A 26,987-nucleotide genomic window follows, 5' to 3' on the forward strand; every position below is an offset into this window, starting at 1 on the left:
CATTAATGAAATTTTGACTGAACTCCTTGCAGGAGAATTGTTTGTCCCCTGCTCTGTTTTACCCGCATTCTGCCATATATTTCATGTTATAGCAGTCTCAGATGATGACCCAGCACATGTTCGTTTTAAGAACACTTTCACTGCAAATTTAACAAAATGCAAAGAAGATACCAATGTGAAATTTCTAAAGATAGCTACAGCACTCGACCCAAGATTTAAGAATCTGAAGTGCCTTCCAAAATCTGAGAGGCATGAGGTGTTGGAGCATGCTTTCAGAAGTCTTTAAAGGGGAACACTGATGCAAAAACTACAGAACCCAAACCACCAAAAAAGAAAATCAACCTTCTGCTGGTGGCATCTGACTCAGATGATGAAAATGAATAAGCGTCGGTGCACACTGCTTTGGATCGTTATCGAGCAGAACCCATCATCAGCATGGATGCATGTCCTCTGGTGGTTGAAGCATGAAGGGACAAATGAATCTTTAGCGCATCTGGCACGTAAATATCTTGCGACACCAGCTGCAACAATGCCATGCAAGTGCCTGTTCTCACTTTCAGGTGACATTGTAAACAAGGCAGCATTATCTTCTGCAAATGTAAACAAACTTGTTTGTCTGAGCGATTGGCTGAACAACAAGTAGGACTGATTGGACTTGTAGGCTCTAAAGTTTTACATTGTTTTATTTTTGAGTGCAGGTTTTTTTTTAACATAATTCTACATTTGTATGTTCAACTTTCACGATAAAGAGATTACACTACAATACTTTTGTATTGGTAAATTTTGTTTTTTAAAGTACAAATATTTGTAATCAAAAATAAATATAAAGTGCGCACTGTACACTTTGTATTCTGTGTTGTAATTGAAATCAATATATTTGAAAATGTAGAAAACATCCAAAAATATTTAAATACATGGTATTCTATTATTGTTTAACAGCAGGATTAATCGCGATTCATTTTTTAATAGTGGGATTAATTGCGACTCATTTTTTAAATCTCTTGACAGCCCTAGTTGCCAACTATGCACTGGAGGAGATGGAAAAAAGAGAGTACACCCAGGTAGTGAACTAGAAGAGAGAGGGGAGGATAGGATTTGGAGAAATTGCGGGGGAGAAATTAGAGAGGCAGAGAACTGGGGGCTTCACAAGCAGGTAAAGGGAAGAAAGCAGAGACAGTGAGAGGAAACGGGATGAGAAGTGGAGAGGAAAACATGGAAGTAAAAAATAGAAAGCAAAACTGAAAAAAGGATTTAAAAAGGCAAAGAAACAAAGAGAACATAGAAAAGGTTGGGAGGGGAAGAGAGAATGGACAAAAGAAAGTGAAATGGAAACACCATATTCACATAAAAACATAATAATTGCAAAGGCCTCTTTTTAAATACACTAAAAAGTGAACTCATGAGCCTTTCATGAATCCGAGACTACATCATCTTGTGAAAGATTTCTTCACTCTGTCTCCAAAACTGGGCCGAGCAATTGAGCAGAGACTTCTAAAGGGTTAGCATTCATGGCACAAACAATATGTTGCCTGTTAATGTAAATGCTTAACTCTCTAGATTAAAATCATGCTGGATGATTGGTTTGACATTGGTGATTTTTCTCTAGGGAATCATTCTGCCATTCACTGTGTAAAGTCTACAGTCCTTTATAATGGTGAAATGTTTAACTTTATCTACAAGTATAAATAAGAAAAGCAGCCAGGGCATCCAATATGTTTCTGGAAAAGTGCTGCAGCTTAAGAAGCCTTTTTGGAGATAGTCTGACCTCCACTGGGTCAGGACTGTGCTCAGTCTGTGCCTTGAACCAACTTAAACACATCTTGTTCTCAGGTTGGCAACCTTTTATCAAAAAGTCATAAATCTTGAAAACCTTTACTTGTGCGGGTAGTCCCATGAGTAAAATTTTGCAAGATTGTGCTTCAGTGGTTTTAAAATAAAAACATTGGTCCCAGTCTTCATGATGTCCTGTATTTTTCTATTTTGTAGAATTGAGGACATACCACCACCTACTAAAAAGCTCTCACCAGAATTGACCCCAATGGTGCTCTTCACAGGATTTGAGCCTACACAAGTCCAGCAGTATATCAAGGTGACTTTCATATTTTTCACTTATGCACAATATGTTGGAACGTTTAGCAACTTTAGATTATTTTCCCGAATACATCAAGTTTAATTTGTGTCTACAAGACTTTAGCAGAACAGGCCTAATGGATATAAAGAGAGAAAATTGTAGGGAATGGTTTTAAAATAGTAGAGAGTATAGTTTTCGGTATATTGAGTTTTATCTGCTAGTTTCTATCCAAGTTAGCCTTACTCAAGTACTTCATGCTTGTGTCTAATTTTTTCTTTCCTCATGTTAATTTTCAAAGGGGTGGGGGTACCTTCTGTACCTCCAATAGCAAACTAAATGACCAAGTTCAGGTGAGGAACATATGAATTACGATACTGAATCAGACCCAAGGTCCATCTGGTGCAGTATCTTGTCTCTGACTCTGTGCAGAACCAGATGCTTCAGAGGAAGGCGCAAGATTACCCCACATCTGCCTACTCCGAGTTATCTGTCTCCCATGAATGTTTAATCCTGCTTCTTCACAGACATTGTTTTACATTGTAAAGCATGAGGCTTTATATCCATTCCAAAACTTACTAATTGTTAAAACTCTGGATATTCTTGTTACCCATATAAAAGTCCAGTCCCTCTTTGAACCTTGCTATGTACTTGGAGCTAGATTCAGAAATGAACTTAGGTGTAGCGATGTTCAGCCTCAACATGCCTAACCATGCCTAGAAAATCCCTGGGATTCTCAAAGCCTGAATTAGGTGCTCAGGCTCCTTATACAATGCATGCGGAGAGATAGACTCATCAGAATGGGAGTCACAAAAGCAAGCACATTAAATGGATCCCTGCCTAAGCCAACCAATGGGAGATGCCAAGCAGAGGGGTGTGTCCTAAGCCCCACCCCTCTCAGGGAGGAGGACCTCCCTCATAACTTTTAGCCCAATGAGGTGTATTCCACATATGGGTACATACGCGCCTGAGTCCAGAGACTTTTTAGTAGTGCGTCCATTGATCTGCATATGCGCAATTGTTTTTCTTGTGCTCTGAACCAAGGGTATAAGGGGCAGTGAGGACTGGAGCCTCTCCAGTTCCTTTGTATCATCGCATGGCCTGAGTCAGAATCTTCTGTGTCCACAGCTTCGTTCTTTGACTGCCTCAGTCTGTGTATAAATATTGTAAATAGTTTTACTACTTTACTCTTTTAGTGTTAAGTACTAGTATAGTTAGTTAGTTGTTTTTCCCCATCCTGGGGAAATCATCCACGGGAGGCTAGGATTATGCCCAGAGTCCCAGGGTTACAGAATTGTGTTTCTCGCCCCCCCTCTCCTTTTCAGTGAGTGACAAACACCAGCACTGCTTTTAGAGCCTAGGCAAGGCTCACATCTTGGCTAAGTGCAACATTTGTTGTTCCTTCCCTCCTAGAACTCGTGCGAGTCAAGACTTAGAAAAGGCCATGAGATCTCAGTCAGATCCGGGCTAAGGACAACCCCCTAGACATCACCTTTAGTCAACAGGAAGAGTCCCTCCAAGCATAAGCTTAGGGCTCGAGACTGAGACTTCTAAGCCTAAGGTGAAGGCTTCTCATGAAAGTAAGGGGCATTGTCACAAGCACAGAGACAACATTCTTCCAAGGCTGCCCCAAAGAAAAAAAGACACCTCCCCCCCCAACCCCTTCAAGTTGGGAGAGTTCTTTCCCCCGGTCCTAAAGATTAAGGCCAAAGTAAACCACCTCAGCAGGAGAAAGTGGCACGAAGGAGAATGGATCCATTTGTTCCAGTACTGGTTCTGATATGCTGACAGAAAAGCATTCACTGCCACTCCCTTTAACATCCAGACCATACTCTGCCAATAACATCACGGCCCTGGAGGGATCCAGCTTCCAATGTGACTAGGGAAACACTGGATCCGACAGTTCCACCAGCTGATTCTCTCCATATCCCTAGATGGTCCGAGACCTACGTCTCTCTGGAGGACATCTTTGTTCTCCCCTATCCTCACTCCCCCCTACTCTCAGGTTCGCCTTTATTCACAGACATAACTGCTGCAGAAGAGGAAGCTATTTTGCGGTCCTGGGGTCTCTCTCCTCTCCCACCCTTGAACCTGGGTACTGTATCACTTGTTCTGCCAGAAGTTCAGGATCCAGCTTTTTCATCTGATGAGTCAGAGGTTCTAGAAGAGCCCCACCCTATCATGCAGAAACGGGTCTAGAGAGATCAGGGTTTCATCCTGTAATCAAACTATGACTTTCTCAGAAACAGGTGGCACCCAGTGCCAGGGGGTTCACCTCAGCTGGTTTATCCTTCATACTGGGATTACCCAGGATCAGTACATGAACCTTACATGCCATAACCTGGCCAACACCAACTGGCCCCATCGGAATATGTAGAAGACTGAGCTGAACTGGATCCAACAGTTCCAATGGTTTTGGGAGCAATTTCATTGTCTTTTCCAGATGAGGCAGTTATCCCATCTTCACCATCTCTGCCTGACAACTAGAGGCAATATCAGTAGCTCCTACAAAGCGTGGTGTCCAAGCTCCAGATACAGCTTGAAGAGGTTCAGGAGTCCCAACATAGATTGCTGGATATCTTGCAACCTTTGGGTCCCAGTTGAGCAGCCCTCCCTATCAACAAGGCCATCCTGGATCCAGCTAGAACTTCTGCTTCCTGCGCTCCCACCCCAAAGAGTGCTGAGAAGCGCTACTTTGTTCCATTTAAAGGGGCAGAGTTTCTATTCTCTCACCCATCATCCAACTCTGTGGTGGTACAAGCAGCCACTGAAAGATCCAGGCTGCAGCACCCCAAAACTACACCCTCGGACTGGAGTGCCAAGTGACTAGTCCTCCTAGGAGGAAAGGTCTTTGCCTCACTCCAATTTAGAATTTCAAATTATGAGGCCCTTCCTCCTAAATACAACGTCACTAATTATGCAGAGTTTGTTGGATTTTCAGGACAAGCTCCCTCAGGAAGATAAAGTTCAGTTCCAGTCCTTAATTGATGAAGGAAAATTATTGCCCAAAACTTCTCTCCAGGTGGCAGTAGATGCTGCAGACACTGTGTCCAGAGGGATGGCTGTGGCCATTGTCCTGAGGAGAGATTCCTGATAGAATCCTCGGGTTTCCCTGGCGAGGAGCAGAGTACCATTCAAGATCTCCCCTTTAATACAGTCAACCTGTTCAATGAAAAGACTGATGAATCTCACCACTCTCTCAAGGACTTGAGGACAACAGTTTGTTGTCTGGGTATCTATTCATAAACCTAAGAGGAACCATCATAAGCAATGGTACAGACCACTTCTTCAGTCATTTTACCACCAGTGCTCCCAGGAACCACCACACAAACAGACAATACAAAGGCCAAGATACACAGCTCCTGCATCATCAATTGCCACACCTTAATTTCTTTTGATGAGACTGTTGAGACCTGTATCCCTTTATTGATGCCACATCATCCTACCCTTTAGTATTTTGGAGGCCACCATATCCAGTTTGCCCACAAATGGAGGGCTTTCATAACGGACAAATGGGTGATGGAAATTATTCACTATGGCTATCTGATCAAGTTTCTGTCAATCCCTATCCACAAACTTCCTTCCCGGCTCCTTTGCTGGGACTAGTCACATGAGGAAATTCTGCATAAGAAGTGGACTCCCTTCTCCACTAGGGAGCCATAGAAAGAGTTCCATCTCAGCATCAAGGGAAAGCATTCTCAGCATCCTCATACATGTTAGTCCACAAAATGAATGGGAGATGGAGTCTGATTCTCATATTCTGTGCCAACTAAATACATTATTCATCCAAAAATTAAAATTCCGCATGGTCACACTGGCATCAATAATTCCCTCTCTGTAAGAGGGCAAACTGTTTGTTAAATAGTTTGCCCTCTTCCATGGAGGGAATTATTGATGCCAGTGTGACCATGCGGAATTTTAATTTTCATATAGACAGTCACCCATCCCACAGAAGGTTCCTCAGGTTCCTTCTTGGTGAAGACAATTACCAATACAGAGCCCAGTTTGGGCTAGCCACAGAACCCTGGGTCTTTACAAAAGTCATCAGTGGTGGCAGCTTGGATAAGAGGAAATTGGTTTACCATCTTCCTGTAACTTAAGAACTGGCTTATGACAGGCAGATCATACAAGGAAGTCCAGTTGGCTACCCAATTCCTGCTCCATTTATTATCTTCCTTTGGAATTAGTGTCACCCAAGAAAAGTCCACTTTGACTACCACAAGGTCCATAGATTTCATGGGAGCCACCTTGGACATAACTACAGCAAGAGCCTATTTACTTATCAAGATATTCCATGCGATGGAAGAGCTCATAAAACAGGTCATTCTCTGACCTCTGACTTCGGTCAGAACTTGCCTTTCCCTTTTTGGTCACATGGCCTTATGCACATACATGACACCATTTGCCAGGCTTCATCTTTCTTGCCTGCAAAATTAGGTTCAGTCAATCTTCTCACCAGAAAAAGTCAGTGTCCATGCCAGAATAACTGTTTGTCCAAGTTTCTGGCCTCTCTTATCTGGTAGACAAAGCTGGAGAAAGTTTGAGTGGGGACTCCTTTCCTCACACCTACAACTAAGGCAACTATTGCTACTGATGCCTCCCTCTTAGTTTGGGGAGCTTATCTGGACAAATATACTGCACAAGGCATCCAAACCCTTTTGGAGTCCAGGGTGCCTATCAGTTTACTGGAACTAAGAGCAGTCCACCCGGCCAGCAATGCTTTCCTCCCACTCATCTGGTCCCAGGATATCCTGATTGTATGGTTGTCATATTGTCTGACATTATCTTCACTCATCCCATGACAACTAGATTCCTGAAAGGACTTCTTAGATCCTTCCCACCGCTGGTGAAGCCAATTCTTCATTGGGACCACAACCTCATTCTTTCTTCTCTCTCCAAACCTCCTTTTGAACCTTTAGCCACATGTTCTATATCTCATCTGTCAATGAAGGTTTCCTTCCTAGGCACCATCACATCAGCCAAGAGAGTCAGCGAGCTGGGAGCACTGATGGCAGACCCACCATATACTACCTTCTATAAATAAAAGGTCTCTCTTTTCCCCCACCCAAAATGCATCACCAAAATAATTCCAGAGTTTCACATTCATCAAACCATCCACTTCCAGATATTTTCCCCCAAAACTGCATGCCTCTGATGAGGAGAGAGAAAGCTTCAATCTCTGGACATCCTAAGAGCACAGGCATTTATCTGCAAAGAAAAACGGTAATTAAAGGACACATAGACTTTTTGTTACTATAGCAGAGAGATTGAGTGGTCAAGCTATATCTGCACAGAGACTTTCTAAATAGATCTCTGGTTGCATTATCCTTTGTTATCAACTAGCTCACATCCCTGCCCCAGAGAGGGTGAGGGCCTATTCCATCAGAGTGCAAGCAACTTCTACTGCATGTATGTGACACTAGACTACTGCATCTCTACTAGAGATATATAGGGCAGCTACCTGGAGCTCCTTTCACACCTTCACAAAACATTACACTTTGGTCCAGTCTTCTACTACAGATACAACTATGAGGACAGAGGTATTACAGTCAGCCATCATTTCTGCATCCGTGCACCCATCTCCTGTTAGACTACTGCTTGCTCATCTCCCACATGTGGAATACACATAGGAACCACCACTCGAAGAAGAAAAGGAGGGTACTAACCTGTAACTAAAGGCTCTTTGAGATGTGCGGTTCCTATTTGTATTCCACTACCTGTCCTCCGTCCCCTCTACTGTAGATCATAACTGGATTTGTGGTAGGAGAAGGAACTGGAGAGGCGCCATTCTGCACCGCCTCCCACATATACCCTAGGTTCAGAGCATGAGGAGAACTGCACATATGCAGAACAATGGACACTGCTTAGTAAAAATCTCCAGACTCAGGCACAAGGTGCGCATGCATCCCCATGTGTGGAACACAGATAGGGACCACACTTCTCGAAGAACCTCCAGTAACCTCTATTTACACTGTATAATGTTTATCTAAACAAAAGCTCACTGTTGGTACAATTGTTTTGTCTTTGATATTTACATGGCATAGATTTGTAAACCTATTGAAACTTTAAAAATCACCTATTTATTTTATGTAGGAAGTTTGTACACTTCATAGATTTACCAGTTTGGCATTTATAAGATGCATATATGTGCTCTACAGAAAGTTTCATTGGTTTGGAATGAAACTTCAACATCTTCCCTCAGGCCCAGATACTTTTGCCTGAACATCGCCCAAGTAAGCATGATATGAGGAGGATTTGCTGGGGTGTCACGGAGTCTGCCTACCTTAGTACCATCACCACTAGCAATCAACAGAGCATCACTATAGAACTACATAGCAGCTAATGCAGCCTCTGGGCTGTAGTAGTGTTGATGACTGCTTTATGCTTCCCACTCTATCCTTTTTAATGTTTTTATTAATGTAATCTTAAAAATGTAAATTCAGGCTGGGGAGAAGTATTTCTAGTTCAAACAGGAAGAATTGAGGACAACTATGCTCATGATTGAGCTATATTTGATAGTAATAATTCTGGTTCCTTGTTAAATAGTGGTGTTCACAGTAGTCTGTACCATGGTAGATTTCACTGCATTTGTGAGAATCTATTTGTAATTTTCTTGTGATTAGTATGGGATACATGTCTCCAAAAATATATATTTTTATTTAATAGTTACTAGACCTGCTCAAAACATTTAGGCCAAACAATTTTCTGTCAAAAAGTACAGTTTTGTCAAAATAAACATTACTGCAAAACATGTCTATGTTGATGAAATTTTCAGTAAAGTCCAAAATGATTCATTTTGACTTTCCCATTTCATTTTGAGAACGTTGACATGTTTTGTTTCAGCTGTATTTTATTTATATTTTATTATTTTAACATTATCAAAATGTTTGGACATTAGTGAATTGGAATATTTTGATGATTCCAAATCTTTTTTTTTTTTTTAATTTTTCTTTTGCAAGAAATTTCCATTTTAAAATGTGGAATTTCCCATTTGATGGAAATTCAGTTTTCCAACCAGTTCTAATAGATACAGGAATGAGTTTATGATGGACCTCTTGTTAATGTGCATTTTAGACAAAGCCACCAATATCCTATGTTTCTTATTTAATCGGTACCTCATTTGTATTGCATAATATTGCTGTTTTTCATAATGATGCTGTGGATGAGATATCATTTAGTTTTTAGTGAGTATTCAGTTCCTAGTTTGTTTGGAATTGAGGCAAGCAACAGAAATGATAAAAGGAGTAGAAAAATCTGACCTGTGAGCAAAGGTTAAAAAACAGTTGGCATGTTTAGTCTTGAGAAAAGAAGACTTGGTTGATGGAGGGGAGGGAGCAGTCCTAATAGTCTTCAAATATATTAAGAGCTGTTATGAAGGGGTCGATTGTACTGCATCTCCGCTGAAGATAGGACAAGAATAATGGGCTTAATCTGCAACAAAGGAGATGTAGGTTAGATAGCAGGAAAAACTTTCCAACTATAAGGATAATTAGGCACTGGAATAGTTTTCCAAGGGTGGTTGTGGGATCCCCATCATTGGAGGTTTTTAAGAACAGATTAGGTAATCTAGATGATCTAGGTTTATTTGATCCTGCCTCAGCACAGAGGACTGGACTAGATGACTTCTGAAGATCCCTTCCAGCCCTACATTTCTATAATTCTATGATTCTAACTTTCAGAAACTCTACATTCTTGGGGGTGAAGTAGCAGAATCTGCACAGAAATGCACACATTTAGTTGCCAGCAAAGTGACCCGTACTGTAAAGTTCCTGACAGCAATTTCAGTAGTCAAGCACATAGTAACTCCGGAGTGGTTAGAAGAGTGTTTCAAATGCCAGAAATTTGTTGGTAAGTGAATACTAGAATCACTCATTCACTATCGATAAACTGAACTTTAAAAAAAAAAAAGTATGCAAGGGTGGTAATTATATTTGAACAAAACATATGTTTTGGTGGTTGACTTTGTTTAGACAGCCTTTTTGGAATGTGATATTAGGCATTCAGTTATTGTATGAATAAATTGTATGTAAAACTTCAAACATAATTCTCCACATAGTTGACAGCTAAGACTTTAGCAGTCTGTTTTGTATTTTAGAACTGACAAAATGTTTAATTTTTTAAAAATATTTCATGGTTGAATAAGGGTTCTGCTATCGGTTTAGTGCTATCACAGGAACAAAATTCACTTTGGTTTTCTATTAACTTTTTCTCTTTCAATTAAAGCCCTCTGCGTTCAGCTTTACGCATGGTTTAATACCAATTACTTTACCCAAAGGAAAGAAAACTAGTTCCTTTTTTCTTAACTTTTAATAACGTTATTCCTTATTTTTTAAACTTTCTGAATTATCAAATAGAATAGTATGCACTAATATTACTTCAAGCCTTCATAACCCTCCCTCCCTTTTCTGTTTTTGCCAACCATAATTTTAACGAGTGCTTCACCCACTTGCACTTCTGCTACTTTTTAGGTGTCCAGGTTGGTTGGTTGGGTTTTTTTGGGGGGTGGGAGGGGATTTATTAATTTATTTATTTGGAAAAACAGTCAAAAACAAAAGTGCACATTTTATGCATTATGTTGGTAGGCATGACTGTAATGTAGACAAAGAAAAAATAACTAATGTTGATCCACCTCTTTTATTAAATTAAATTAGGAGGTGTGCTTAACAGGAATTTTTCTTAAGTAAAGATGAAAGCTTGAGTCCAATGCACTTGTGGATAAAAGTGCATTTAGGACTGGAAGTGTGTGTGCTTGTGTGTATATATATTGATCGTACAGTGGCCCCACTGGTTGTTTAGCAGGCTTCCTGCTTCTGATGTACTTAAAAATTTTTTTGCTATTACTTTTTGAGTCTTTGGCTAGCTGTTCTTCAAATTCTTTTTTGGCCTTTCTAATTATATTTTTACACATCACTTGCCAGAGCTTTTGTGCTCCTTTGTATTTTCCTTACTAAGATTTAATTTCCACTTTTTAAGGGATGCCTTTTTGCCTCTCACTGCTTCTTTTACTTTGTTGTTTGGCCACGGTGGCACTTTTTTTGGTTCTCTCACTACGTTTTTAAATTTGGGGTATACATTTAAATTGAGTCTCTATTGTGGTGTCTTTACAAAGTCTCCATGCAGCTTGCAAGGATTTCACTTTTGGCACTGTTCCTTTTAATTGCTGTTTCACTAACTTCCTCATAGAATCATAGAATATCAAGGTTGGAAGGGACCTCAGGAGGTCATCTAGTCCAACCCCCTGCTCAAAGCAGGACCAATCCCCAATTAAATCATCCCAGCCAGGGCTTTGTCAAGCCTGACCTTAAAAACTTCTAAGGAAGGAGATTCTACCACCTCCCTAGGTAACGCATTTCAGTGTTTCACCACCCTCCTAGTGAAAAAGTTTTTCCTAATATCCAACCTAAACCTCCCCCACTGCAACTTGAGACCATTACTCCTTGTCCTGTCCTCTTCTACCACTGAGAATAGTCTAGAACCATCCTCTCTGGAACCACTTCTCAGGTAGTTGAAAGCAGCTATCAAATCCCCTCTCATTCTTCTCTTCTGCAGACTAAACCATCCCAGTTCCCTCAGCCTCTCCTCATAAGTCATGTGTTCCAGACCCCTAATCATTTTTATTGCCCTTCGCTGGACTCTCTCCAATTTATCCACATCCTTCTTGTAGTGTGGGGCCCAAAACTGGACACAGTACTCCAGATGAGGCCTCACCAGTGTTGAATAGAGGGGAACAATCACGTCCCTCGATCTGCTCGCTATGCCCCTACTTATACATCCCAAAATGCCATTGGCCTTTTGGCAACAAGGGCACACTGTTGACTCATATCCAGCTTCTCGTCCACTGTCACCCGTAGGTCCTTTTCCGCAGAACTCATTTTTATGTAGTTCCCCTTTCTGAAATTAAATGCTACCATGTTGGGCTGCTGTGATGATTTCCCTGCCACAGGGATGTTAAATTTAATTATATTGTGGTCCTATTATCAAACGGTCTAGTTATATTCACCTCTTGAATCATATCCTGTGCTCCACTGAGGACTAAATCAAGAATTGTCTCTCCTCTTGTGGGTTCCAGGACTAGTCACTCCAAGAAGCAGTCATTTAAGGTGTCAAGAAACTTTATCTCTGCATCCTGTCCTGAGGTGATATGTACCCAGTCAATATGGGGATAGTTGAAATCCCCCGTTATTATTGAGTTTATTTTTATAGCCTCTCTAATCTCCCTGAGCATTTCGGAATCACTGTCACCATCCTGGTCACATGGTCAGTAGTATATCCCTACTGCTATATTCTTCTTATTTGAGCATGAAATTACTATCCATAGAGATTCTATGGGACAGGTTGGTTTGTTTAAGATTTTTTTACTTCATTTCATTCTACCCTTTTTTTCCACATACAGTGCCACTTCCCCACCAGCACGACCTGTTCTGTCCTCCTGACATATTTTGTACCCTGGTATTAGTGTGTCCCATCAGTTATCCTGGTTCCACAAAGTTTCTGTGATGCCTGTTTTATATCAATATCCTCATTTAATATGAGGCACTCTAGTTCACCCATCTTAGTATTTAGACTTCTAGTATTGGTATGTAAGCATTTTAAAAACTTGTCACTTTTTAGCTGTCTGCCATGACATGTTGTAATTGAATGGGACTCTTTTTCATGTAACTGTTTCTAATCATATCCTACCCATATTTTATCATCTTCCATCCTCTCCTCCTTACTAGGACATAGAGAATCCTAGAGACATCATAGGGATGTCTCTGTCCAAACCATGTACTTCTCTGCACCTGTCAGCTTTCCCCCAGCCCTTAGTTTAAAAACTGCTCTATGACCTTTTTAATTTTAAGTGCCAGCCATCTGGTTCCATTTTGGTTCAGGTGGAGCCCATCCTTCCTGTATAGGCTCCCCCTTTCCCAAAAGTTTCCCCAGTTCCTAATAAATCTAAACCCCCTCCTCCCTACACCATTGTCTCATCCACACATTGGTACCCTGCAGTTCTGCCTGTCTAAGTGGCCCTGTGCGTGGAACTGGAAGCATTTCAGAAAATGCTACCATGGAGGTCCTGGACTTCAATTGCTTATCTACCAGCCTAAATTTGGCTTCCAGCACCTTTCTTCTATCCTTCCTTTTGTCATTGGTACCTACATGTACGACGACTACCTGTAAAAGCTCACAGTACCGTGTGTGTGTATGTATAATATATATAATATGTGTTTGAACTTTTTATTTATTTGGTTAGTTAAACACATGGTGTTGCTTCCAAACCACTGCAAAGACTTAAAACTGTAGATAATAAGCAGTAAATATTTTCTTGTTTATAAACGTGAGGTAGAGTTTTATCTTGCTTTGTCCAGCCATATCAAACAAAACAAACTGTAAGAAAGCTATTAAAAGGTGTAACTAAAAAATGTGAGGAGAAGTTGACATTCTCACACTGTATAGAACTGAAGGGAGACTATCAGTTTGAAATGTAATCGATTGTAGTAAAAGGAGTTATGTATTTTCAGGTACAACATCTATCCCAAGTCACCCTACCTGTCTTTTTGATTTTACTATGCTTTTTAAAAAAAAAAAATAATAATAATTTCCCTCTCCTGTTTTGGTATGAGGGTAGGGATGGGGTGTGAGTGAGAGACGTGAGGGAAGAAAATCCCGCCCAAGCAAAAGGGAATGCTGACTGACTATGCAGGGGAAACAAATGGAAAGATTGCCAGGTGGCTACGGCTGTGGACTGGGAGTCAATTCCATGGGCTGTCACATATTTCCTTTGTGACTTGGGCACAACTCAGTTAACCACTTTGTGCCTTTGTTTTCATAAATGGGGATAAATGCATTAATGTGGCTTGAAGCTCTCCAGTACAGAAATTATGGGGCCCATATAGGATAGAAAATGCTGTCAAATGGACAAAGTAAACGCAACAAAAATAAAGAAATATTAAGAATTTTTGTCAGTCAGTAATTTTGGTTGATCCTCAACAATAATAGTAAAATTAAATAATAATAAAAACACATTTTATACAGGAGTCGTGACTTTTAAATGTACAACATTTTTTAGTTGCTTGACTTCAATAAAAGGCAGCTTTTTCTTAACAATGGGATTATGTTCATGTCACATCAAAACAAGTGAGATTTTTAATTTTTTTTACCATTAGTTTTTTATAACTAAGTTTGAAATAGGGTTTGAATCTGGATAAAGAGTTACGTTGACATCTTTTCTTCCTTTGTCACATTTGTAATGTGTATATTTTTTTTTTTTTCAGATGAGCAGAACTTCATGCTCCGAGATGCAGAAGCTGAGGTGCTTTTCTGCTTCAGTTTAGAGGAGTCTCTAAAGAGAGCACAAGTGGCTCCGCTTTTTAAGGTACACACATTTTAATAACATGCGTAAATACATATTTTTTGTTTCATTGCTACAATAAAGGACAAAACATGCTTGGTCGCTCATTTGATCAATCTTAAGTACATTTTTCTGATAATTATCAATGCTTTTCCCAAACATGTGCTTAAGTAATAAGACAGCTTTCCTCTGCAAGAAGGCAGAGTAACACAAAAGGCTAAAAACTTGGGTGTCTAAAACCAAATGAAAGAACTCTCTAGAATGTGTTATTGCTATTTATAGCTGAAATTTATACATGCACTTATAGGGGAAACAATCTTATATATATGTTTATTGCACAATGCTGATACAAGTGTGATATTTTTATTGTTAGCTTTGAATTAAAGTTCCACTTAGAGCCAAAGTTGTAATGCAGTTTCATAATCTTTCAAAGCAGTCTGACTTCTTAATAGAAAACATATATGCAAACTAGTTTCATCTGTACAATCACTTCACTTTCAGACTCCTGTTAAGAGCAGAATGATATGATTCTTCTAAGAATATTTGTATGGGTAGATTTCTAAATATTTCATGTAAAAACTTACAATGAAATAACCTGGAAATTACTAAAATCATATGTCAGATAGTATTGCTATTGGAATACACTACATCTATTCACTGTTGGTTTTATTCTTATACTTAAAGAAAAACTGTTTCTGTTGGCCTTTCTGTGCTGTGTTTTCACAGCAAACAAGAAAACACATTCACCTTTGTCCTGAAAGCAATACATAATGAGACATATCTCATCTAAAAGATGACTTTCCTGAACTTTGCCTCAGGATTGTGCATTATACGAAACAATTTGAGATTTGGAGTGGAAGTGTTGTTTTAACAGAGACCAATTTACCTAGACATTTTTTTTTTAATCTGTCACTTTCGGCATGTCAAAATAACTCGTGAGGGATCTAGCATAAAACCTTTTGCACCTGGCATACTTCAGTCAGAAATTCAGAAGCCAAAAATAATGTAAAACTTCAGTTTTTTTCTGCAAGTAAAGTTGGCTGGAGGATCAAAAGTTAAAATAGCATCTCTTCACCAGTTCAGAGGGCAAGAACACATCTTCCCTCTAGCAAGTAGGAACAGATAAAATACACTGTATATGATCCCCTGTATTAAGATTCTCAAGCAGGCAGAAAGCTAGTTGTAGTTTTGTTGGCAGACAATAGAAATTAGTGGTTATAAATTGGACAGTAAGAAATTGTCTGTGAAATTAGATAGCTAGATACAGAAATTAGATAGAAATAGAAATTTAGTGGTTATAAATTGGGCAATAAGACTTAACTTTTCTTTGTAGAAGTCCTTTTGCAAGCCATTGGGCAACCACACGGTTGAAATAGGGTGTTTCTTTTTACATCCTTACCTAATTGCTGTTTAATATTCATTCAGAAAATATTTACCATTTGAAGGTTTTATGGTCATTATTGTAAGTGTCACAGAAAGATTTTAGGTAAATAGGGGCAGATCTTTATCTCATGTAAATTGTCATAGCTCTTAATGGAGCTGTGACAGTTTACACCAGCTGAAGATCTGCTTCATAATTTACAAAATGACCCTTGCATTATAGTGGATGTCAGCACTATACAACACATCAGGTGCTAAAGGATCAAAAGTTGTATTCTTTACTTTCCCCTTTTTTTACATCTTATTGATAGGTGTATGTGTATGTTTTTTAAAACATTGTTTGTTTTTAGGGAAAATATTTTTACATTACGCCTGGAATTTGTCCTAGTCTTTCCACCATGAAGGCAATTGTGGAATGTGCAGGAGGGAAAGTATTATCCAAACAACCTTCTTTTCGAAAACTTATGGAACACAAACAGAACAAAGTGAGTACAGTATCGCTTGGCTTTCTAACTATTATGTATAAAATATATTGTTCTCTTATTTGAACTCATATTTAGTATTTTTTTTAATGTAGAGTTTGTCAGCGATAATCTTGATATCCTGTGAAAATGATCTTCACTTATGTCGAGAATATTTTGCCAGAGGCATAGGTACGTGTGAACTACTAATAGAATTCCAAATCATAAATTTGTTGACTGTATTTATTTTTCATTGTTTGTTTAAGTACATGCACCTATTACTGGGAACAGTCCTAGATTAAAATGCAGCTAAAGGAATACTGTCTACTTAAAAAAAAAAAATCAAATATGACGAAGCACCTTTTTAATATTATGTCCTCGGTTATAAAATAGAATATATAGGGGTTTTCCTGTTCACCTGCTGATGCTTGAGTAGACCCATTACTGTCCCCCAATAGGTCAGACCCCTACCTTCTCCTTCCTGCCACCTTTATGTGCAAATTTTCTGCTGCCTTTCAGTTTCAGCTCTGCTACTGCAGAATACTCTTCCAGGACCAAAAAGACTGCATGTTAGTCCTTGCCAACTTGGTAGTGCTTGAGTAATGTCATCATACCAATTCATAAGACAGAAAATGCAGTTGACTAGCAACAAATGCACAAACTGCATATCTTTCTCTGTTTTAGGTTTATTTTCTGATCTCGGTATATCTCCTAAAATCTTCATAATTTAAATAGTAGGTACAGCATTTTCAGATGGAAATGTGATTTTGAAGTTGTCAGTGTCTCCAAGGCAGAGTAATCAATTTTTCTTCAAGTAGTGTCCCTCTGGGTACTTTATTCTAGGTGTGCTTGCTCCTTCTGCACGTTTCGAGATTTCAGATAAGTGCCCATTTGGCCTGTGCATGTATGTTACCCAGTCTTATGCTCCACACCGTGGTTATATAGCACTCTGTGCGCGAACCACCCTCAGTTTCTTCTTAACTGCCTTGGTCTGAGACAGAGCCTTAGCAGCCGTCCATGTTGATGTTTACCTCAACTGGGACCCCATAGCTCTTATAATAGTTGTTGTTAGTGTGTAGTTATTCATATATAACTACACATTAACAACAACTAGAAAGATATATATTATGGGCATGCCTGGTTATCCTGATTTCAAATGCTGCCTATCATGCCGGGAGGCAGTGCTAGTGAGTGAGAGACACTCCTAGTGCATCCATTGCCGTAGGGAATCTCATATATCCCAAAAGTGCAACTTCTGCCTGGCATTAAAATCTAGAGCCAGAAAAAACAGGATCAAATTTCAGCTCCTCATGATGGAGAACTTGCTGCACCCAGCCTCTGAACCTCGCTGCACCTTGCTATATGCTGGTGTCTGAATAAGTGGGCTACCTCTACTGTCTCCCATCTAAGAGGAGAACCCACGATTCCTCTCAGTCTTCCAAAGATAGTGCTTTGAGTTCTCCAGGAATGGAATCTACCTCAGAGAAGTCTTGGTGGCCAAGGACACCAGCTAGTTCAGCACCCATTGGTCTCCAACCTGGCATCCACTAGGCTGCTGGTTTCTCAAGTACCAAGGACACGGTTAAGCCTAAAGACTCCGGATCGTCGGGCTCCAGTAGGCCATTGGTACAGTCAGGGAAGCAAGGCAGCAAGAAGAATTCTACCTCTTCTCACTTGGTACTCGCTCAGGCTCCATCTGGACTCACCTCAGAGCATTTGAGACACATAGTCCCCGCAACTCCCTCAGCCACCATTACTTTGGCTCAGGCCATGGACGTGGTACTGACAACACTCTCGGTACTGCAAAAGTTTTGTTTTCCCCAAGACCTCGCTGTTTCCAAGATGCCTGACTCACCATTGTTTGACTCTGATCTGCTCTCAGTACCAACGACCTGCAGCTCTCCTGACACCCGTCCAGTACAGACAGTTTTACCTTCTGTTTCTTCCAGTGCTCCACCACTCCAGAGTGATCTGGAAAAGGAGGATTCTGATGATGATCTTGCCTCGGTCTCTCAAATATCTGTCCAAGGCTGCCCTCTCCACCCTTAAAGGCACTTTTCCAGAGGCCTCTAAGGAATTTAATCACATTCATGAGAGATGTCCACAGCCACCATCTCTCTGATAGAAGCTCCCATGGATGCCTCCACCCATGCCATATGCACCACCCCATTGGCCATACTGGGCCCCTAAGTGGCCTACCATCAGCAATTCTCTAGGGCCTCAAGTACCACCTGTCAGAGAGATAGATAGCCTTCATCACCCTCTCTCTCTCTCTCTGGGAGACCAGAACCTCAGGAAGAAGCCTTTGAGGAACAGGAAGCTAGGGCTAATGAAGAGGTCTTTCCACCAGCCAACATCTCTCCTTAATCCCCGGATGAAGCTGTTAAGCCACCTCCACCATCCCTGGCTGACAATTTTAGGCAGTTCCAGAACCTTATCAAGAGACTCGTGGATTCTTTGAAGATCCCTCATGAGGAGGTTAAAGAGCCATATCATAAGCTGCTTGACATCCTTCATACAGCTTAATCGGCCCACATGGCCCTGCCTGTTAATGAGGTTTCCTAGACCCTGCAAAGGTTATCTGGCACACCCTGTGCACAATTCCATCCATGTGCAAGAGAGTGGATAAGAAATATTATGTCCCCTGTAAGTATTCAGAATCTTTATTTTCATATCCCTCTCCTAACTCCCTGGTGGTCAAGGTGGTTAATGCACACACAGAAGGCAGCACCACACTAAATGTCTGCTCTATGATAGAAATCATAAGAGTTTCAACTTGTTCAGTAGAAAATCTTGTTTGTCAGCTACTTTACAGTTCAGAATAGCCAACCGCCAGCAATTGATGGCAAAATACAACTATACAAATTATACCAAGCTGAATTCCTTTCCTGAGCATCTGCCAACAGAACAAAGAGGAGTTCCAAGCAACTATTGCAGAAGGCCAGCTTCTTGCCAGAACATTTCTGCAGGCCTCTGTTGACGCTGCTGATAGTGCCGCTCGTTCCGTTTCTACAGCGGTAGTTATGAAGAGGGCCTCCTGGCTGCAGCTCTCCGGATTTCCGGAGGTCCACAATATGGTCAAAGACCTCCCGTTTGAAGGCACTAAACTGCTGACAGGGCAGACACATCTCTGCACATGTTTAAATGACTCTAGGACTTCGTGTTTTAGGGGGATTTATATACCTACCCACAAGTTTAGTAAGTCCCACACAGTGCAGAGATCCTGCCCTGTCCAATTTTCAAGCTCCCAGAGATCATATAAACCTCAACACAAGAGACAGAAGTTCTAGAGGAGAGAAAAGTACCCATTTCCCAACCTTTGACCTCCCTTCCACCTTGAAAACCAGTTTTGACAGGGTTGTCAAGGTACTGAGCTCCTATCCCCATTCATACCAACTGCAATGATTCACCTGCATTCCTCCCTTCAGAGACTGCCTTTACCACTTCCTGCAGGCTTGGGAGTCTATCGCTACAGACAAGTGGGTTTTGGAAATCATCTCCATCAAGTACTCCAGTCGAGGTCACTTTTCTTCCTCCTGCCAATCCCCCTTCCCCATCCCTCTTCAGGTAACCCTCTCGTGAGCCCCTTCTAAGATAAGAAAGACGCTCTCCTACTCTTGGGTGCTATAGAGCCTGTTCTCATGCAGCACAGAGGGAAGGGTTTTTATTCCAGGTTCTTCCTGGTTCCAAAAATAATAATAGCAGTTGGAAACCCATCCTAGATGTAAGGCAACTCAACATATTTGTGAAGGCACAGAATTTCAAAATGGTGACACTTGTAGCAGTAATGCCATCTCTGGACCAAGGGGATTGAGTCTGAGTCCTCAACCTTCAGGGCGCATATTTCCATATAGCAATCCACCTGTTTCACAAAAGATTCCTATGTTTTACTGTTGGTCAGGACCACTTTCAGAGCAGGGTTCCCTTTTGGTCTCTCATCTGCCCCAAAGGTTACATCAGTAGTAGTAGCACACCTCCGCAGACAAGGAATTCTGGTGTTCCCTTACCTAGATGATTGGCTTCTGAAAGGTTGTTCTCATAACAAAACTTCACTGGCTACTTGCAAGGCCATGGACCTCTTCCTTGAGCTGCGCCTACAATTGAACATTCACAAGTCCTTGATCTGTACAAGGGTTAGAATTCATAGGAGCTTATTTTGATTCAATAGCAGCAAGAGCCTACCTCCCAATGCACAGATTCATGGCCCTATCCAACATAGCACAATCCAGATCAGCCCACAGACTCCAGTCAAGAACTGTCTACAGCTGTTGAGACATATAGCAGCTGACATTTTCATTTATAGACCATGTAAGACTGTGAATGCATTGCCTTTAAGGGTGGCTCAGGACTGTTTATTCACCAGGCAGACCCAGACTAACCACATTATTTTCCATACCCACCTTTGTTGAAGGAATCTCACAACGTCTGCACAGCAGTCCTTTTTGCCTGCCATTCCTCAATTATTGTTATAACGACCGATGCATCCCTGTTAGGTTGGGGAGCACATCTGGACACCCACATAGCCCAGGGCAGGTGGACCTCTCAGGAGGCCTCTCTTCACATCAACCTCCTAGAGTTCAGGGACATCATATGCATGTATCCAATTTCTACCATTGATCAGGGCAAACACATAAAGGTCATGATGGACAACATATCAGGCATGTTCTATTTTAACCATCACAGCAGCTTACCTTCCAGGTGCTCAGATTGTGACTGTGGATACACTCAGCAAGTACTTTTCTCAGAACCATAAGTGAGAAATAGATTCCACTGCATTTCACCACATATTTTGGCAATGGGGCATCCTTTGGATAGACCTGTTCGCCATGGCCAGAAACAAGAAATGTGCTCAGTTTCTCTCCAGAGGCAGGCAGGGTCACCAATCCTTTCACCTTCAGTGGACATCAGGTCTGTTGTATGCCTTCCCTCTGACTCCTCTAATATCCAAAATTCTGCTGAAGATGAAAAGGACAAAGGCAGAGTTATTCTAAGAGTTCCAGACAGACATGGCCCAGACAAACATGGTTTTCTTACCTCATACAGCTGGCCGCTTGCTCACCAATCATTCTCCGGACCATTCTTTATCTTATCTCCCAAGAACATGAGAAGATCCTTTGTCCCAATCTCTTAAGTTCTTTGTCTCAAAGCATGGCTAGTCTATTGTTCACAGGTTCAGAGACAACCTGTTCGGAGGGAGTACAAAGAGTACAGTTACGCAGCAGGAAGCAGTCAGGGTGCTACACTCACTTGCAGAAATGGACAGAATATCACTGCTTTGTGTGACCTTTCCACTAGTAACCTCATTGCTGTCAGATACACTGGAATACATCCTGAAAGTTTTAAAAAAACAAACAAACTTGGGTTTGTTGCTGAGCTCCAGTAGGGTCTAGCTACGGTCATCACAGCCTTCCACTACCCAATAAAGGATTATTCCATGCTTGCTTACCCAATTATAGTGAGATTCCTCAGGGGATTCCAAAATCTCTTTCCGCAAGTCAATAACCCTACTCCAATTTGGGACCTTAGCTTGGTTCTTAAATGTCTTATGAGAGCTCTGTTCAAACCAGTGGCTACATGTACACTTCTCCATTTATCAATGAAAATGGCATTCTTGGTAGCCATCACGTCAGCTCGACGAGTTGGGGAAATAGAGGCCCTTATGGCATACTCCCCCTTTCACTTTATTTTTCAAAGATAGTCACATGACAGTTTCTCCCCAAATTTCTAAGAGTGAGAAGAGCCCTGGCCTTCTGTCTTGATGGGACTAGATCTTTCAGAAAGTGTCCCAAATTGTTTGTCTCAATTGCAGACAGATCAGAAAGGTCTGCAGTCTCAAGGCTTTCCAAATGGATATCCGGCTGTTTTAGTTGTTGCTATCAATCTTGCAATTTCCAAGCAGCCTTGGACATGCGTACTCATTCTGTGTGGTCTATCTAAGCCTTTTTGAAGAATGTTCCCATTACTGAAAATGTAGCACTGCAACTTTGACCCCTGTACATGCCTTTGCTGAGCACTATGCGAAACCTCACAACTCTGCTTCTGGTGCTGTGTTTCAGAGGTGACGCGTGGAGGGGCGGGCATGCGGGGTCATGTGTCATTCCCCTCCTGCCCTGATTTGTTGGGGCGCCCAGCAGCAAAGCAGCAGCAGCTCCCCTGGTGGCTGCACTCGTCTGTCCATGCAGCGTGGGGAGGGAATAAGAAGCAGGGTGACTGGCTGCAGGCTGAGCTCCTTTCCCCTCGGTGTACGGGGCTGCTTCTCCATCCCTGCTGCTGGAGTGCAAGCACTTCCCACTGCCAGCTTTGTAGACCACCTTCTGAGGTGAGTCAGGGAGTGGAAGCAGAGGCAACACGTGGGGAGATCACCTGCCCCTCCCAAAGCCTTTCAATTGTGCCCCTCCACTATCCACAGTTATGTCATCTCTGCTGTGTTTAGCTTTATTACTTTATTCAATATGGACTTAACTCTGAAGCCCCCCCCCTTAAGGGGAAGGCTCATAGTCGCCTAGAATGGAGCACAGACGGAGACACTACTCAAACGAGAAGAAGAAATGATTACTCAGTGCAGTAACTGGCTCTTTGAGAGGTGTTTCCCTACAGGTGCTTCACTGTTCGCCCTCCTTCCCCTCTGCTTTGGAGCTGTGTGCTGTGGAGCTTCACAGCAGAGAAGGAACTGAGGGCAGTTCTGCACAGCATTGCATGCTGCACGCGGTGTGGAGCATGAGATGACGTAGCGCAGGGATGACCAACCTGAGCCTGAATTTACCAATGTACATTACCAAAGAGCCACTGTAATAAATCAGGTTTCAGAGTAGCAGCCATGTTAGTCTCTAAGGTGCCACAAGTCCTCCTTTTCTTTTTGCGAATACAGACTAACAAATTTATTTGAGCATAAGCTTTCGTGAGCTACAGCTGCATCCAGTGAAGTGAGCTGTAGCTCACGAAAGCTTATGCTCAAATACATTTGTTAGTCTCTAAGGTGCCACAAATCCTCCTCTTCTTTTTAGTAATAAATCAGCAGCCCCCCACCCCGCTCCCAGCGCCTCCTGCCCACCAGCAGCCCCGCAGATCAGCGCCCACCCGCACATCCTGATTAGCTGTTTTGTGGCATGCAGGAGGCTCGGGGGGGGGGGGGGGGGTAGGGGAAGGAGCGAGGGCATGGCAGGCTCAAGGGAGGGGGCGGGAAGGGGTGGAGTGGGGGCAGGGCCTGTGGCAGAGCCAGGGTTGAGCAGTGAGCACACCCCCCCCCCCCCCGGCACATTGACAAGTTGGTGCCTGTAGCTCCAGCCCCGGAGTCGGTGCCTATCCAAGGAGCCGCATATTAACTTCTGAAGAGCCACGTGTGGCTCCGGAGCCACCCCAACGTAGTACATGTGCAGGCCGAACAGACACTGCTATGAGAAATCTCCGATCAAAGGCATGGGGGCACAAGTACACCGAGAGTGGAGCACCCATTGAGATGTGTCCCCCTAAGACCCACAGGGTGAGAATCCATTGCATAGACAGATATGATGCCATCATTGAAGGGCAGGGCTTAAACACTTGGGTCTGTGTTTGGTGTGAGGTGGGGGAATTGCCTTGATACCAATCCTGAAGGATCTGAAGAAAATAAATTTGTCAATAGGACAGAAGAACACAAACTAATCCTGCGCTGGAGAGGGGACAAACAGAGACGTTCTGACTCTGCTGTGTGTAGCAGGGAGGACTGTAGGCAGTTTCAACTCGCTGCCATAGGCAGTCAGAGGGAACTGAATGGCAGTTGGGGCTGCACTCCCTTTTATGCCCTTGGGTTTGGGAAACTGGGACATGCAGGCTGCATGTGTGGACCCAGTTGACACTGGTGGCCAAACTTTCTGAACCTGCGTGCATGAGATGCCCAAACACCAATAGCGGGATCCACACAGACAGTACTTGAACGTCTACATGCAGTAGCCACAAATACAGACCCAGTGCAATAACCAACAGTAATCACGCTTCAGACAAAAGAAAAAAACAACACCTTCCTAATCAAAGCTTTGATCCTGCACTGAACTCCGTGTGGACAGACCCCTCTCCCTGTGTGCTCCTGTAGTGCTTCACTGACAGGACTGCACTCCTGGGGTGCTTCAGTGATTTACAGGGTTTTTCTCAAACAGAACTTTGCGCAGGATCAGGGTCCGTTTCAGGCAAGTGGTCAAGCAGATAGGCCAAGTCAGTAGACTTCAGCTGTGTTGCACTGGTAGAGGAAATATGGTCACAGTAAAACAATCCTAAGAGAATGCCCATCTTCCAGTTCTTCAGTGTTCAATTCTAGGTCTGTCAGTGGACATATCTCAGCTGATTCCCCCATGCTCCTTGTGATGTAGAATGAAGAAGGCTCTCTCTGTAGTATATTAATCTTTTTTTTAATATTTCTAGATGTCCATAATGCTGAGTTTGTTCTGACTGGAGTACTTACTCAAACACTGGATTATGAATCATATCCTTTTTATATGAAAACCAAGAAATGCTTCAGTGATTGTTGGGAAAGGTTCTGTGGTTTTACTAAATGTATTTATATACTAGGAGACAAGGTAAGTTACAACGTTAGTCTGTGGTTTCTGGAGATGTAGGTTCAATTTAAAGTGGAATGAATGTGGTGACTTTTTTCCAGTCACAGAAGGCATTACAATCACTCATATGTGTAATCTCCTCCGTCATATTCATCCTCCTCCCTTTTTGCACAGTTAGACCTATCTAGACACTGCCTGCTTTGTCTTGAATTTAAGACTTGGGTGCATTTGTGGAAAACATACTTGCTGTTTTCCCAGTACCTAACAGATTACTTCGGATGCCCCAAAGCAGAGAACACTTTAGGGTAGGTGAGTTGGGGAGTGATCTGAATAATTAATTTTAAAATGTCAGATTTTATCTGGATTACTGAAACTAAACATTTTTGGATTGCAATAATGTATCAAAGATGGATAAAGAAGGTACTACATAAATACGATGTAATTGATTGGTGTGTGGGGGGGGGAATCCTAAAAATTTGTGGCTTGTTTGAAGTATATTCTAGAAAAGATTACTCTGAACATTAAAAAAAAATTAGATTGAACATAGAATTTATACTTTTGCTTAATGTTATGTCAGTGGTTTCTAGAAGTAGCAAATAGCTCATTAGTCCAGAATGTTGTAAACCCTGTAGCTATCAGTAATATTCACCTAAGAAAAGCAAGTAGTATACTTTGAGTTAATGTTTTATGTAAATGTTTTCTGCACTGATTTTTCAAAGTTGTGTTCCCTTAACAAACTTACATATAAATTTACTTGATGGATAGTAAAATGCCTTATTGCTTTGGAGTCCTTGGAGCATTAAATCTAGCTGTTCCAGCCACTGTGTAAAGTAACTAATACTTCCTGTGAGTGCTGTTTTCCAGCTGTGTTCCTTGAGATGATGAGCAGTTCAAAGCAGGAAAGCAAAAATAAACTGCATCTTTTTTAGGATGTGTAATTTTATTATGAGAAAAACATAATTTACTATGTTTTGTATTATACTACTGTTTTAAAGGATCCCATTTTAGATATAATTAATTAGTTTGCTAGTTTTTAAACATTTTAACTATGGTACTTCAACCTACAGGAAAATTTGGATGTGAAAATAAAAATAAAAAGGGCTTGCTGTCTCTTAAGTTATGGATTTGAAGACTGAAAATGTTTTGTACTTTATTTCTTACTCTATTTTCTTTTATATTGGTATTTTTCCCAAGTTTTAAATAAATGTACTATAAGTGTTTTACTCTAAATTTTAGTGGTGTTTTTTTAAATATTGTGCAGTTATGGCACTCCGGTAAAAGAAAGTGAATCATTTTTCCAAGTGGTGTAAGATTAAGTTTATTTTTTGGGGTATGTAAATATATGAAAGCCAGGTAAATAAAAGGGAAATTCTTGTAAGTGTATAAATGTGTTGGAAGGAACACATTTATAAACTTGGAGGAGGGAGTGACTACAGCCCACACTCTTAACTCTGTTGTGATAACTTTCTTCTGTATAATCAATTTTATGAAATATTTTTTAAAATCTCAATTTTTTCACTTTTATTTTATCAAAAGTGAACTGTTCTTGCAATACACATGCCATTACATCTTATTTATTGCTTTAGATTCCTAATCAGCAAATAGATAAGTCTGAGAGCACCTATATTTTGCTTAATCAACAAGCAGTTATGTTTACCTCTCCCCCGAAGAGTTTGTGCTTGCTGGTGAAGCAAATACTATTTAATTTAAAACTACGTACTTTGTGTTTTAGATAATACATGGGTTTCAGAGTAGCAGCCATGTTAGTCTGTATCTGCAAAAAGAAAAGGAGTACTTGTGGCACCTTAGAGACTAACAAATTTATTTGAGCATAAGCTTTCGTGAGCTACAGCTCACTCTGATGAAGTGAGCTGTAGCTCACAAAAGCTTATCCTCAGATAAATTTGTTAGTCTCTAAGGTGCCACAAGTACTCCTTTATTAGGGAATACATAAAATCTGTGGTATTTGACCTCTGTTGCTTCCCTTCTGGGAATGTTTAAAGTTAGGCATATGGTTAAGTACCTTGCTGAACTGGAGTCCTGCACTCTGATGTGATTTCTTAACCATTTTTTGCTCCTCCCTGGGGTTGCTATAGAACATGACATTTTCAAACTATACAGTCTGTTTACTGCTGATCTTAGAGCTGGATAAAATTGAGTTAAAAATTTTGCTAAAAATTTTCATGACTTTTTTGCCAGTTCTAGTGATATCTATTGAA

The 26,987-nt window shown here is 41.3% G+C and overlaps 1 protein-coding gene across 4 annotated transcripts in view; it reads left to right on the top strand.

Annotated features, from left to right (window-relative positions):
* PAXIP1 (PAX interacting protein 1) overlaps positions 1-26,593 on the top strand; it is a 102,573-nt gene extending 75,980 nt beyond the window's left edge. For 2 of the 4 annotated variants that reach the window (XM_073334579.2, XM_073334575.2), the window contains 7 exons: positions 1,987-2,089; positions 9,748-9,916; positions 14,323-14,423; positions 16,130-16,264; positions 16,357-16,432; positions 24,635-24,694; positions 25,510-26,593. In XM_073334579.2, coding sequence (XP_073190680.2) covers positions 1,987-2,089; positions 9,748-9,916; positions 14,323-14,423; positions 16,130-16,264; positions 16,357-16,432; positions 24,635-24,694; positions 25,510-25,526 — 661 coding nt within the window. In that variant the 3' untranslated portion in view covers positions 25,527-26,593. Of the gene's footprint in view, positions 1-1,986; positions 2,090-9,747; positions 9,917-14,322; positions 14,424-16,129; positions 16,265-16,339; positions 16,433-24,634; positions 24,695-25,509 lie in introns of those variants that run through there. The other 2 variants (XM_073334577.2, XM_073334578.2) reach the window with 2 other exon arrangements.
* Positions 26,594-26,987: the final 394 nt, after the last annotated feature.

Source organism: Lepidochelys kempii, chromosome 2, assembly GCF_965140285.1.
Source record: "Lepidochelys kempii isolate rLepKem1 chromosome 2, rLepKem1.hap1, whole genome shotgun sequence".
In the NCBI taxonomy this organism is placed as follows: domain Eukaryota; kingdom Metazoa; phylum Chordata; order Testudines; family Cheloniidae; genus Lepidochelys; species Lepidochelys kempii.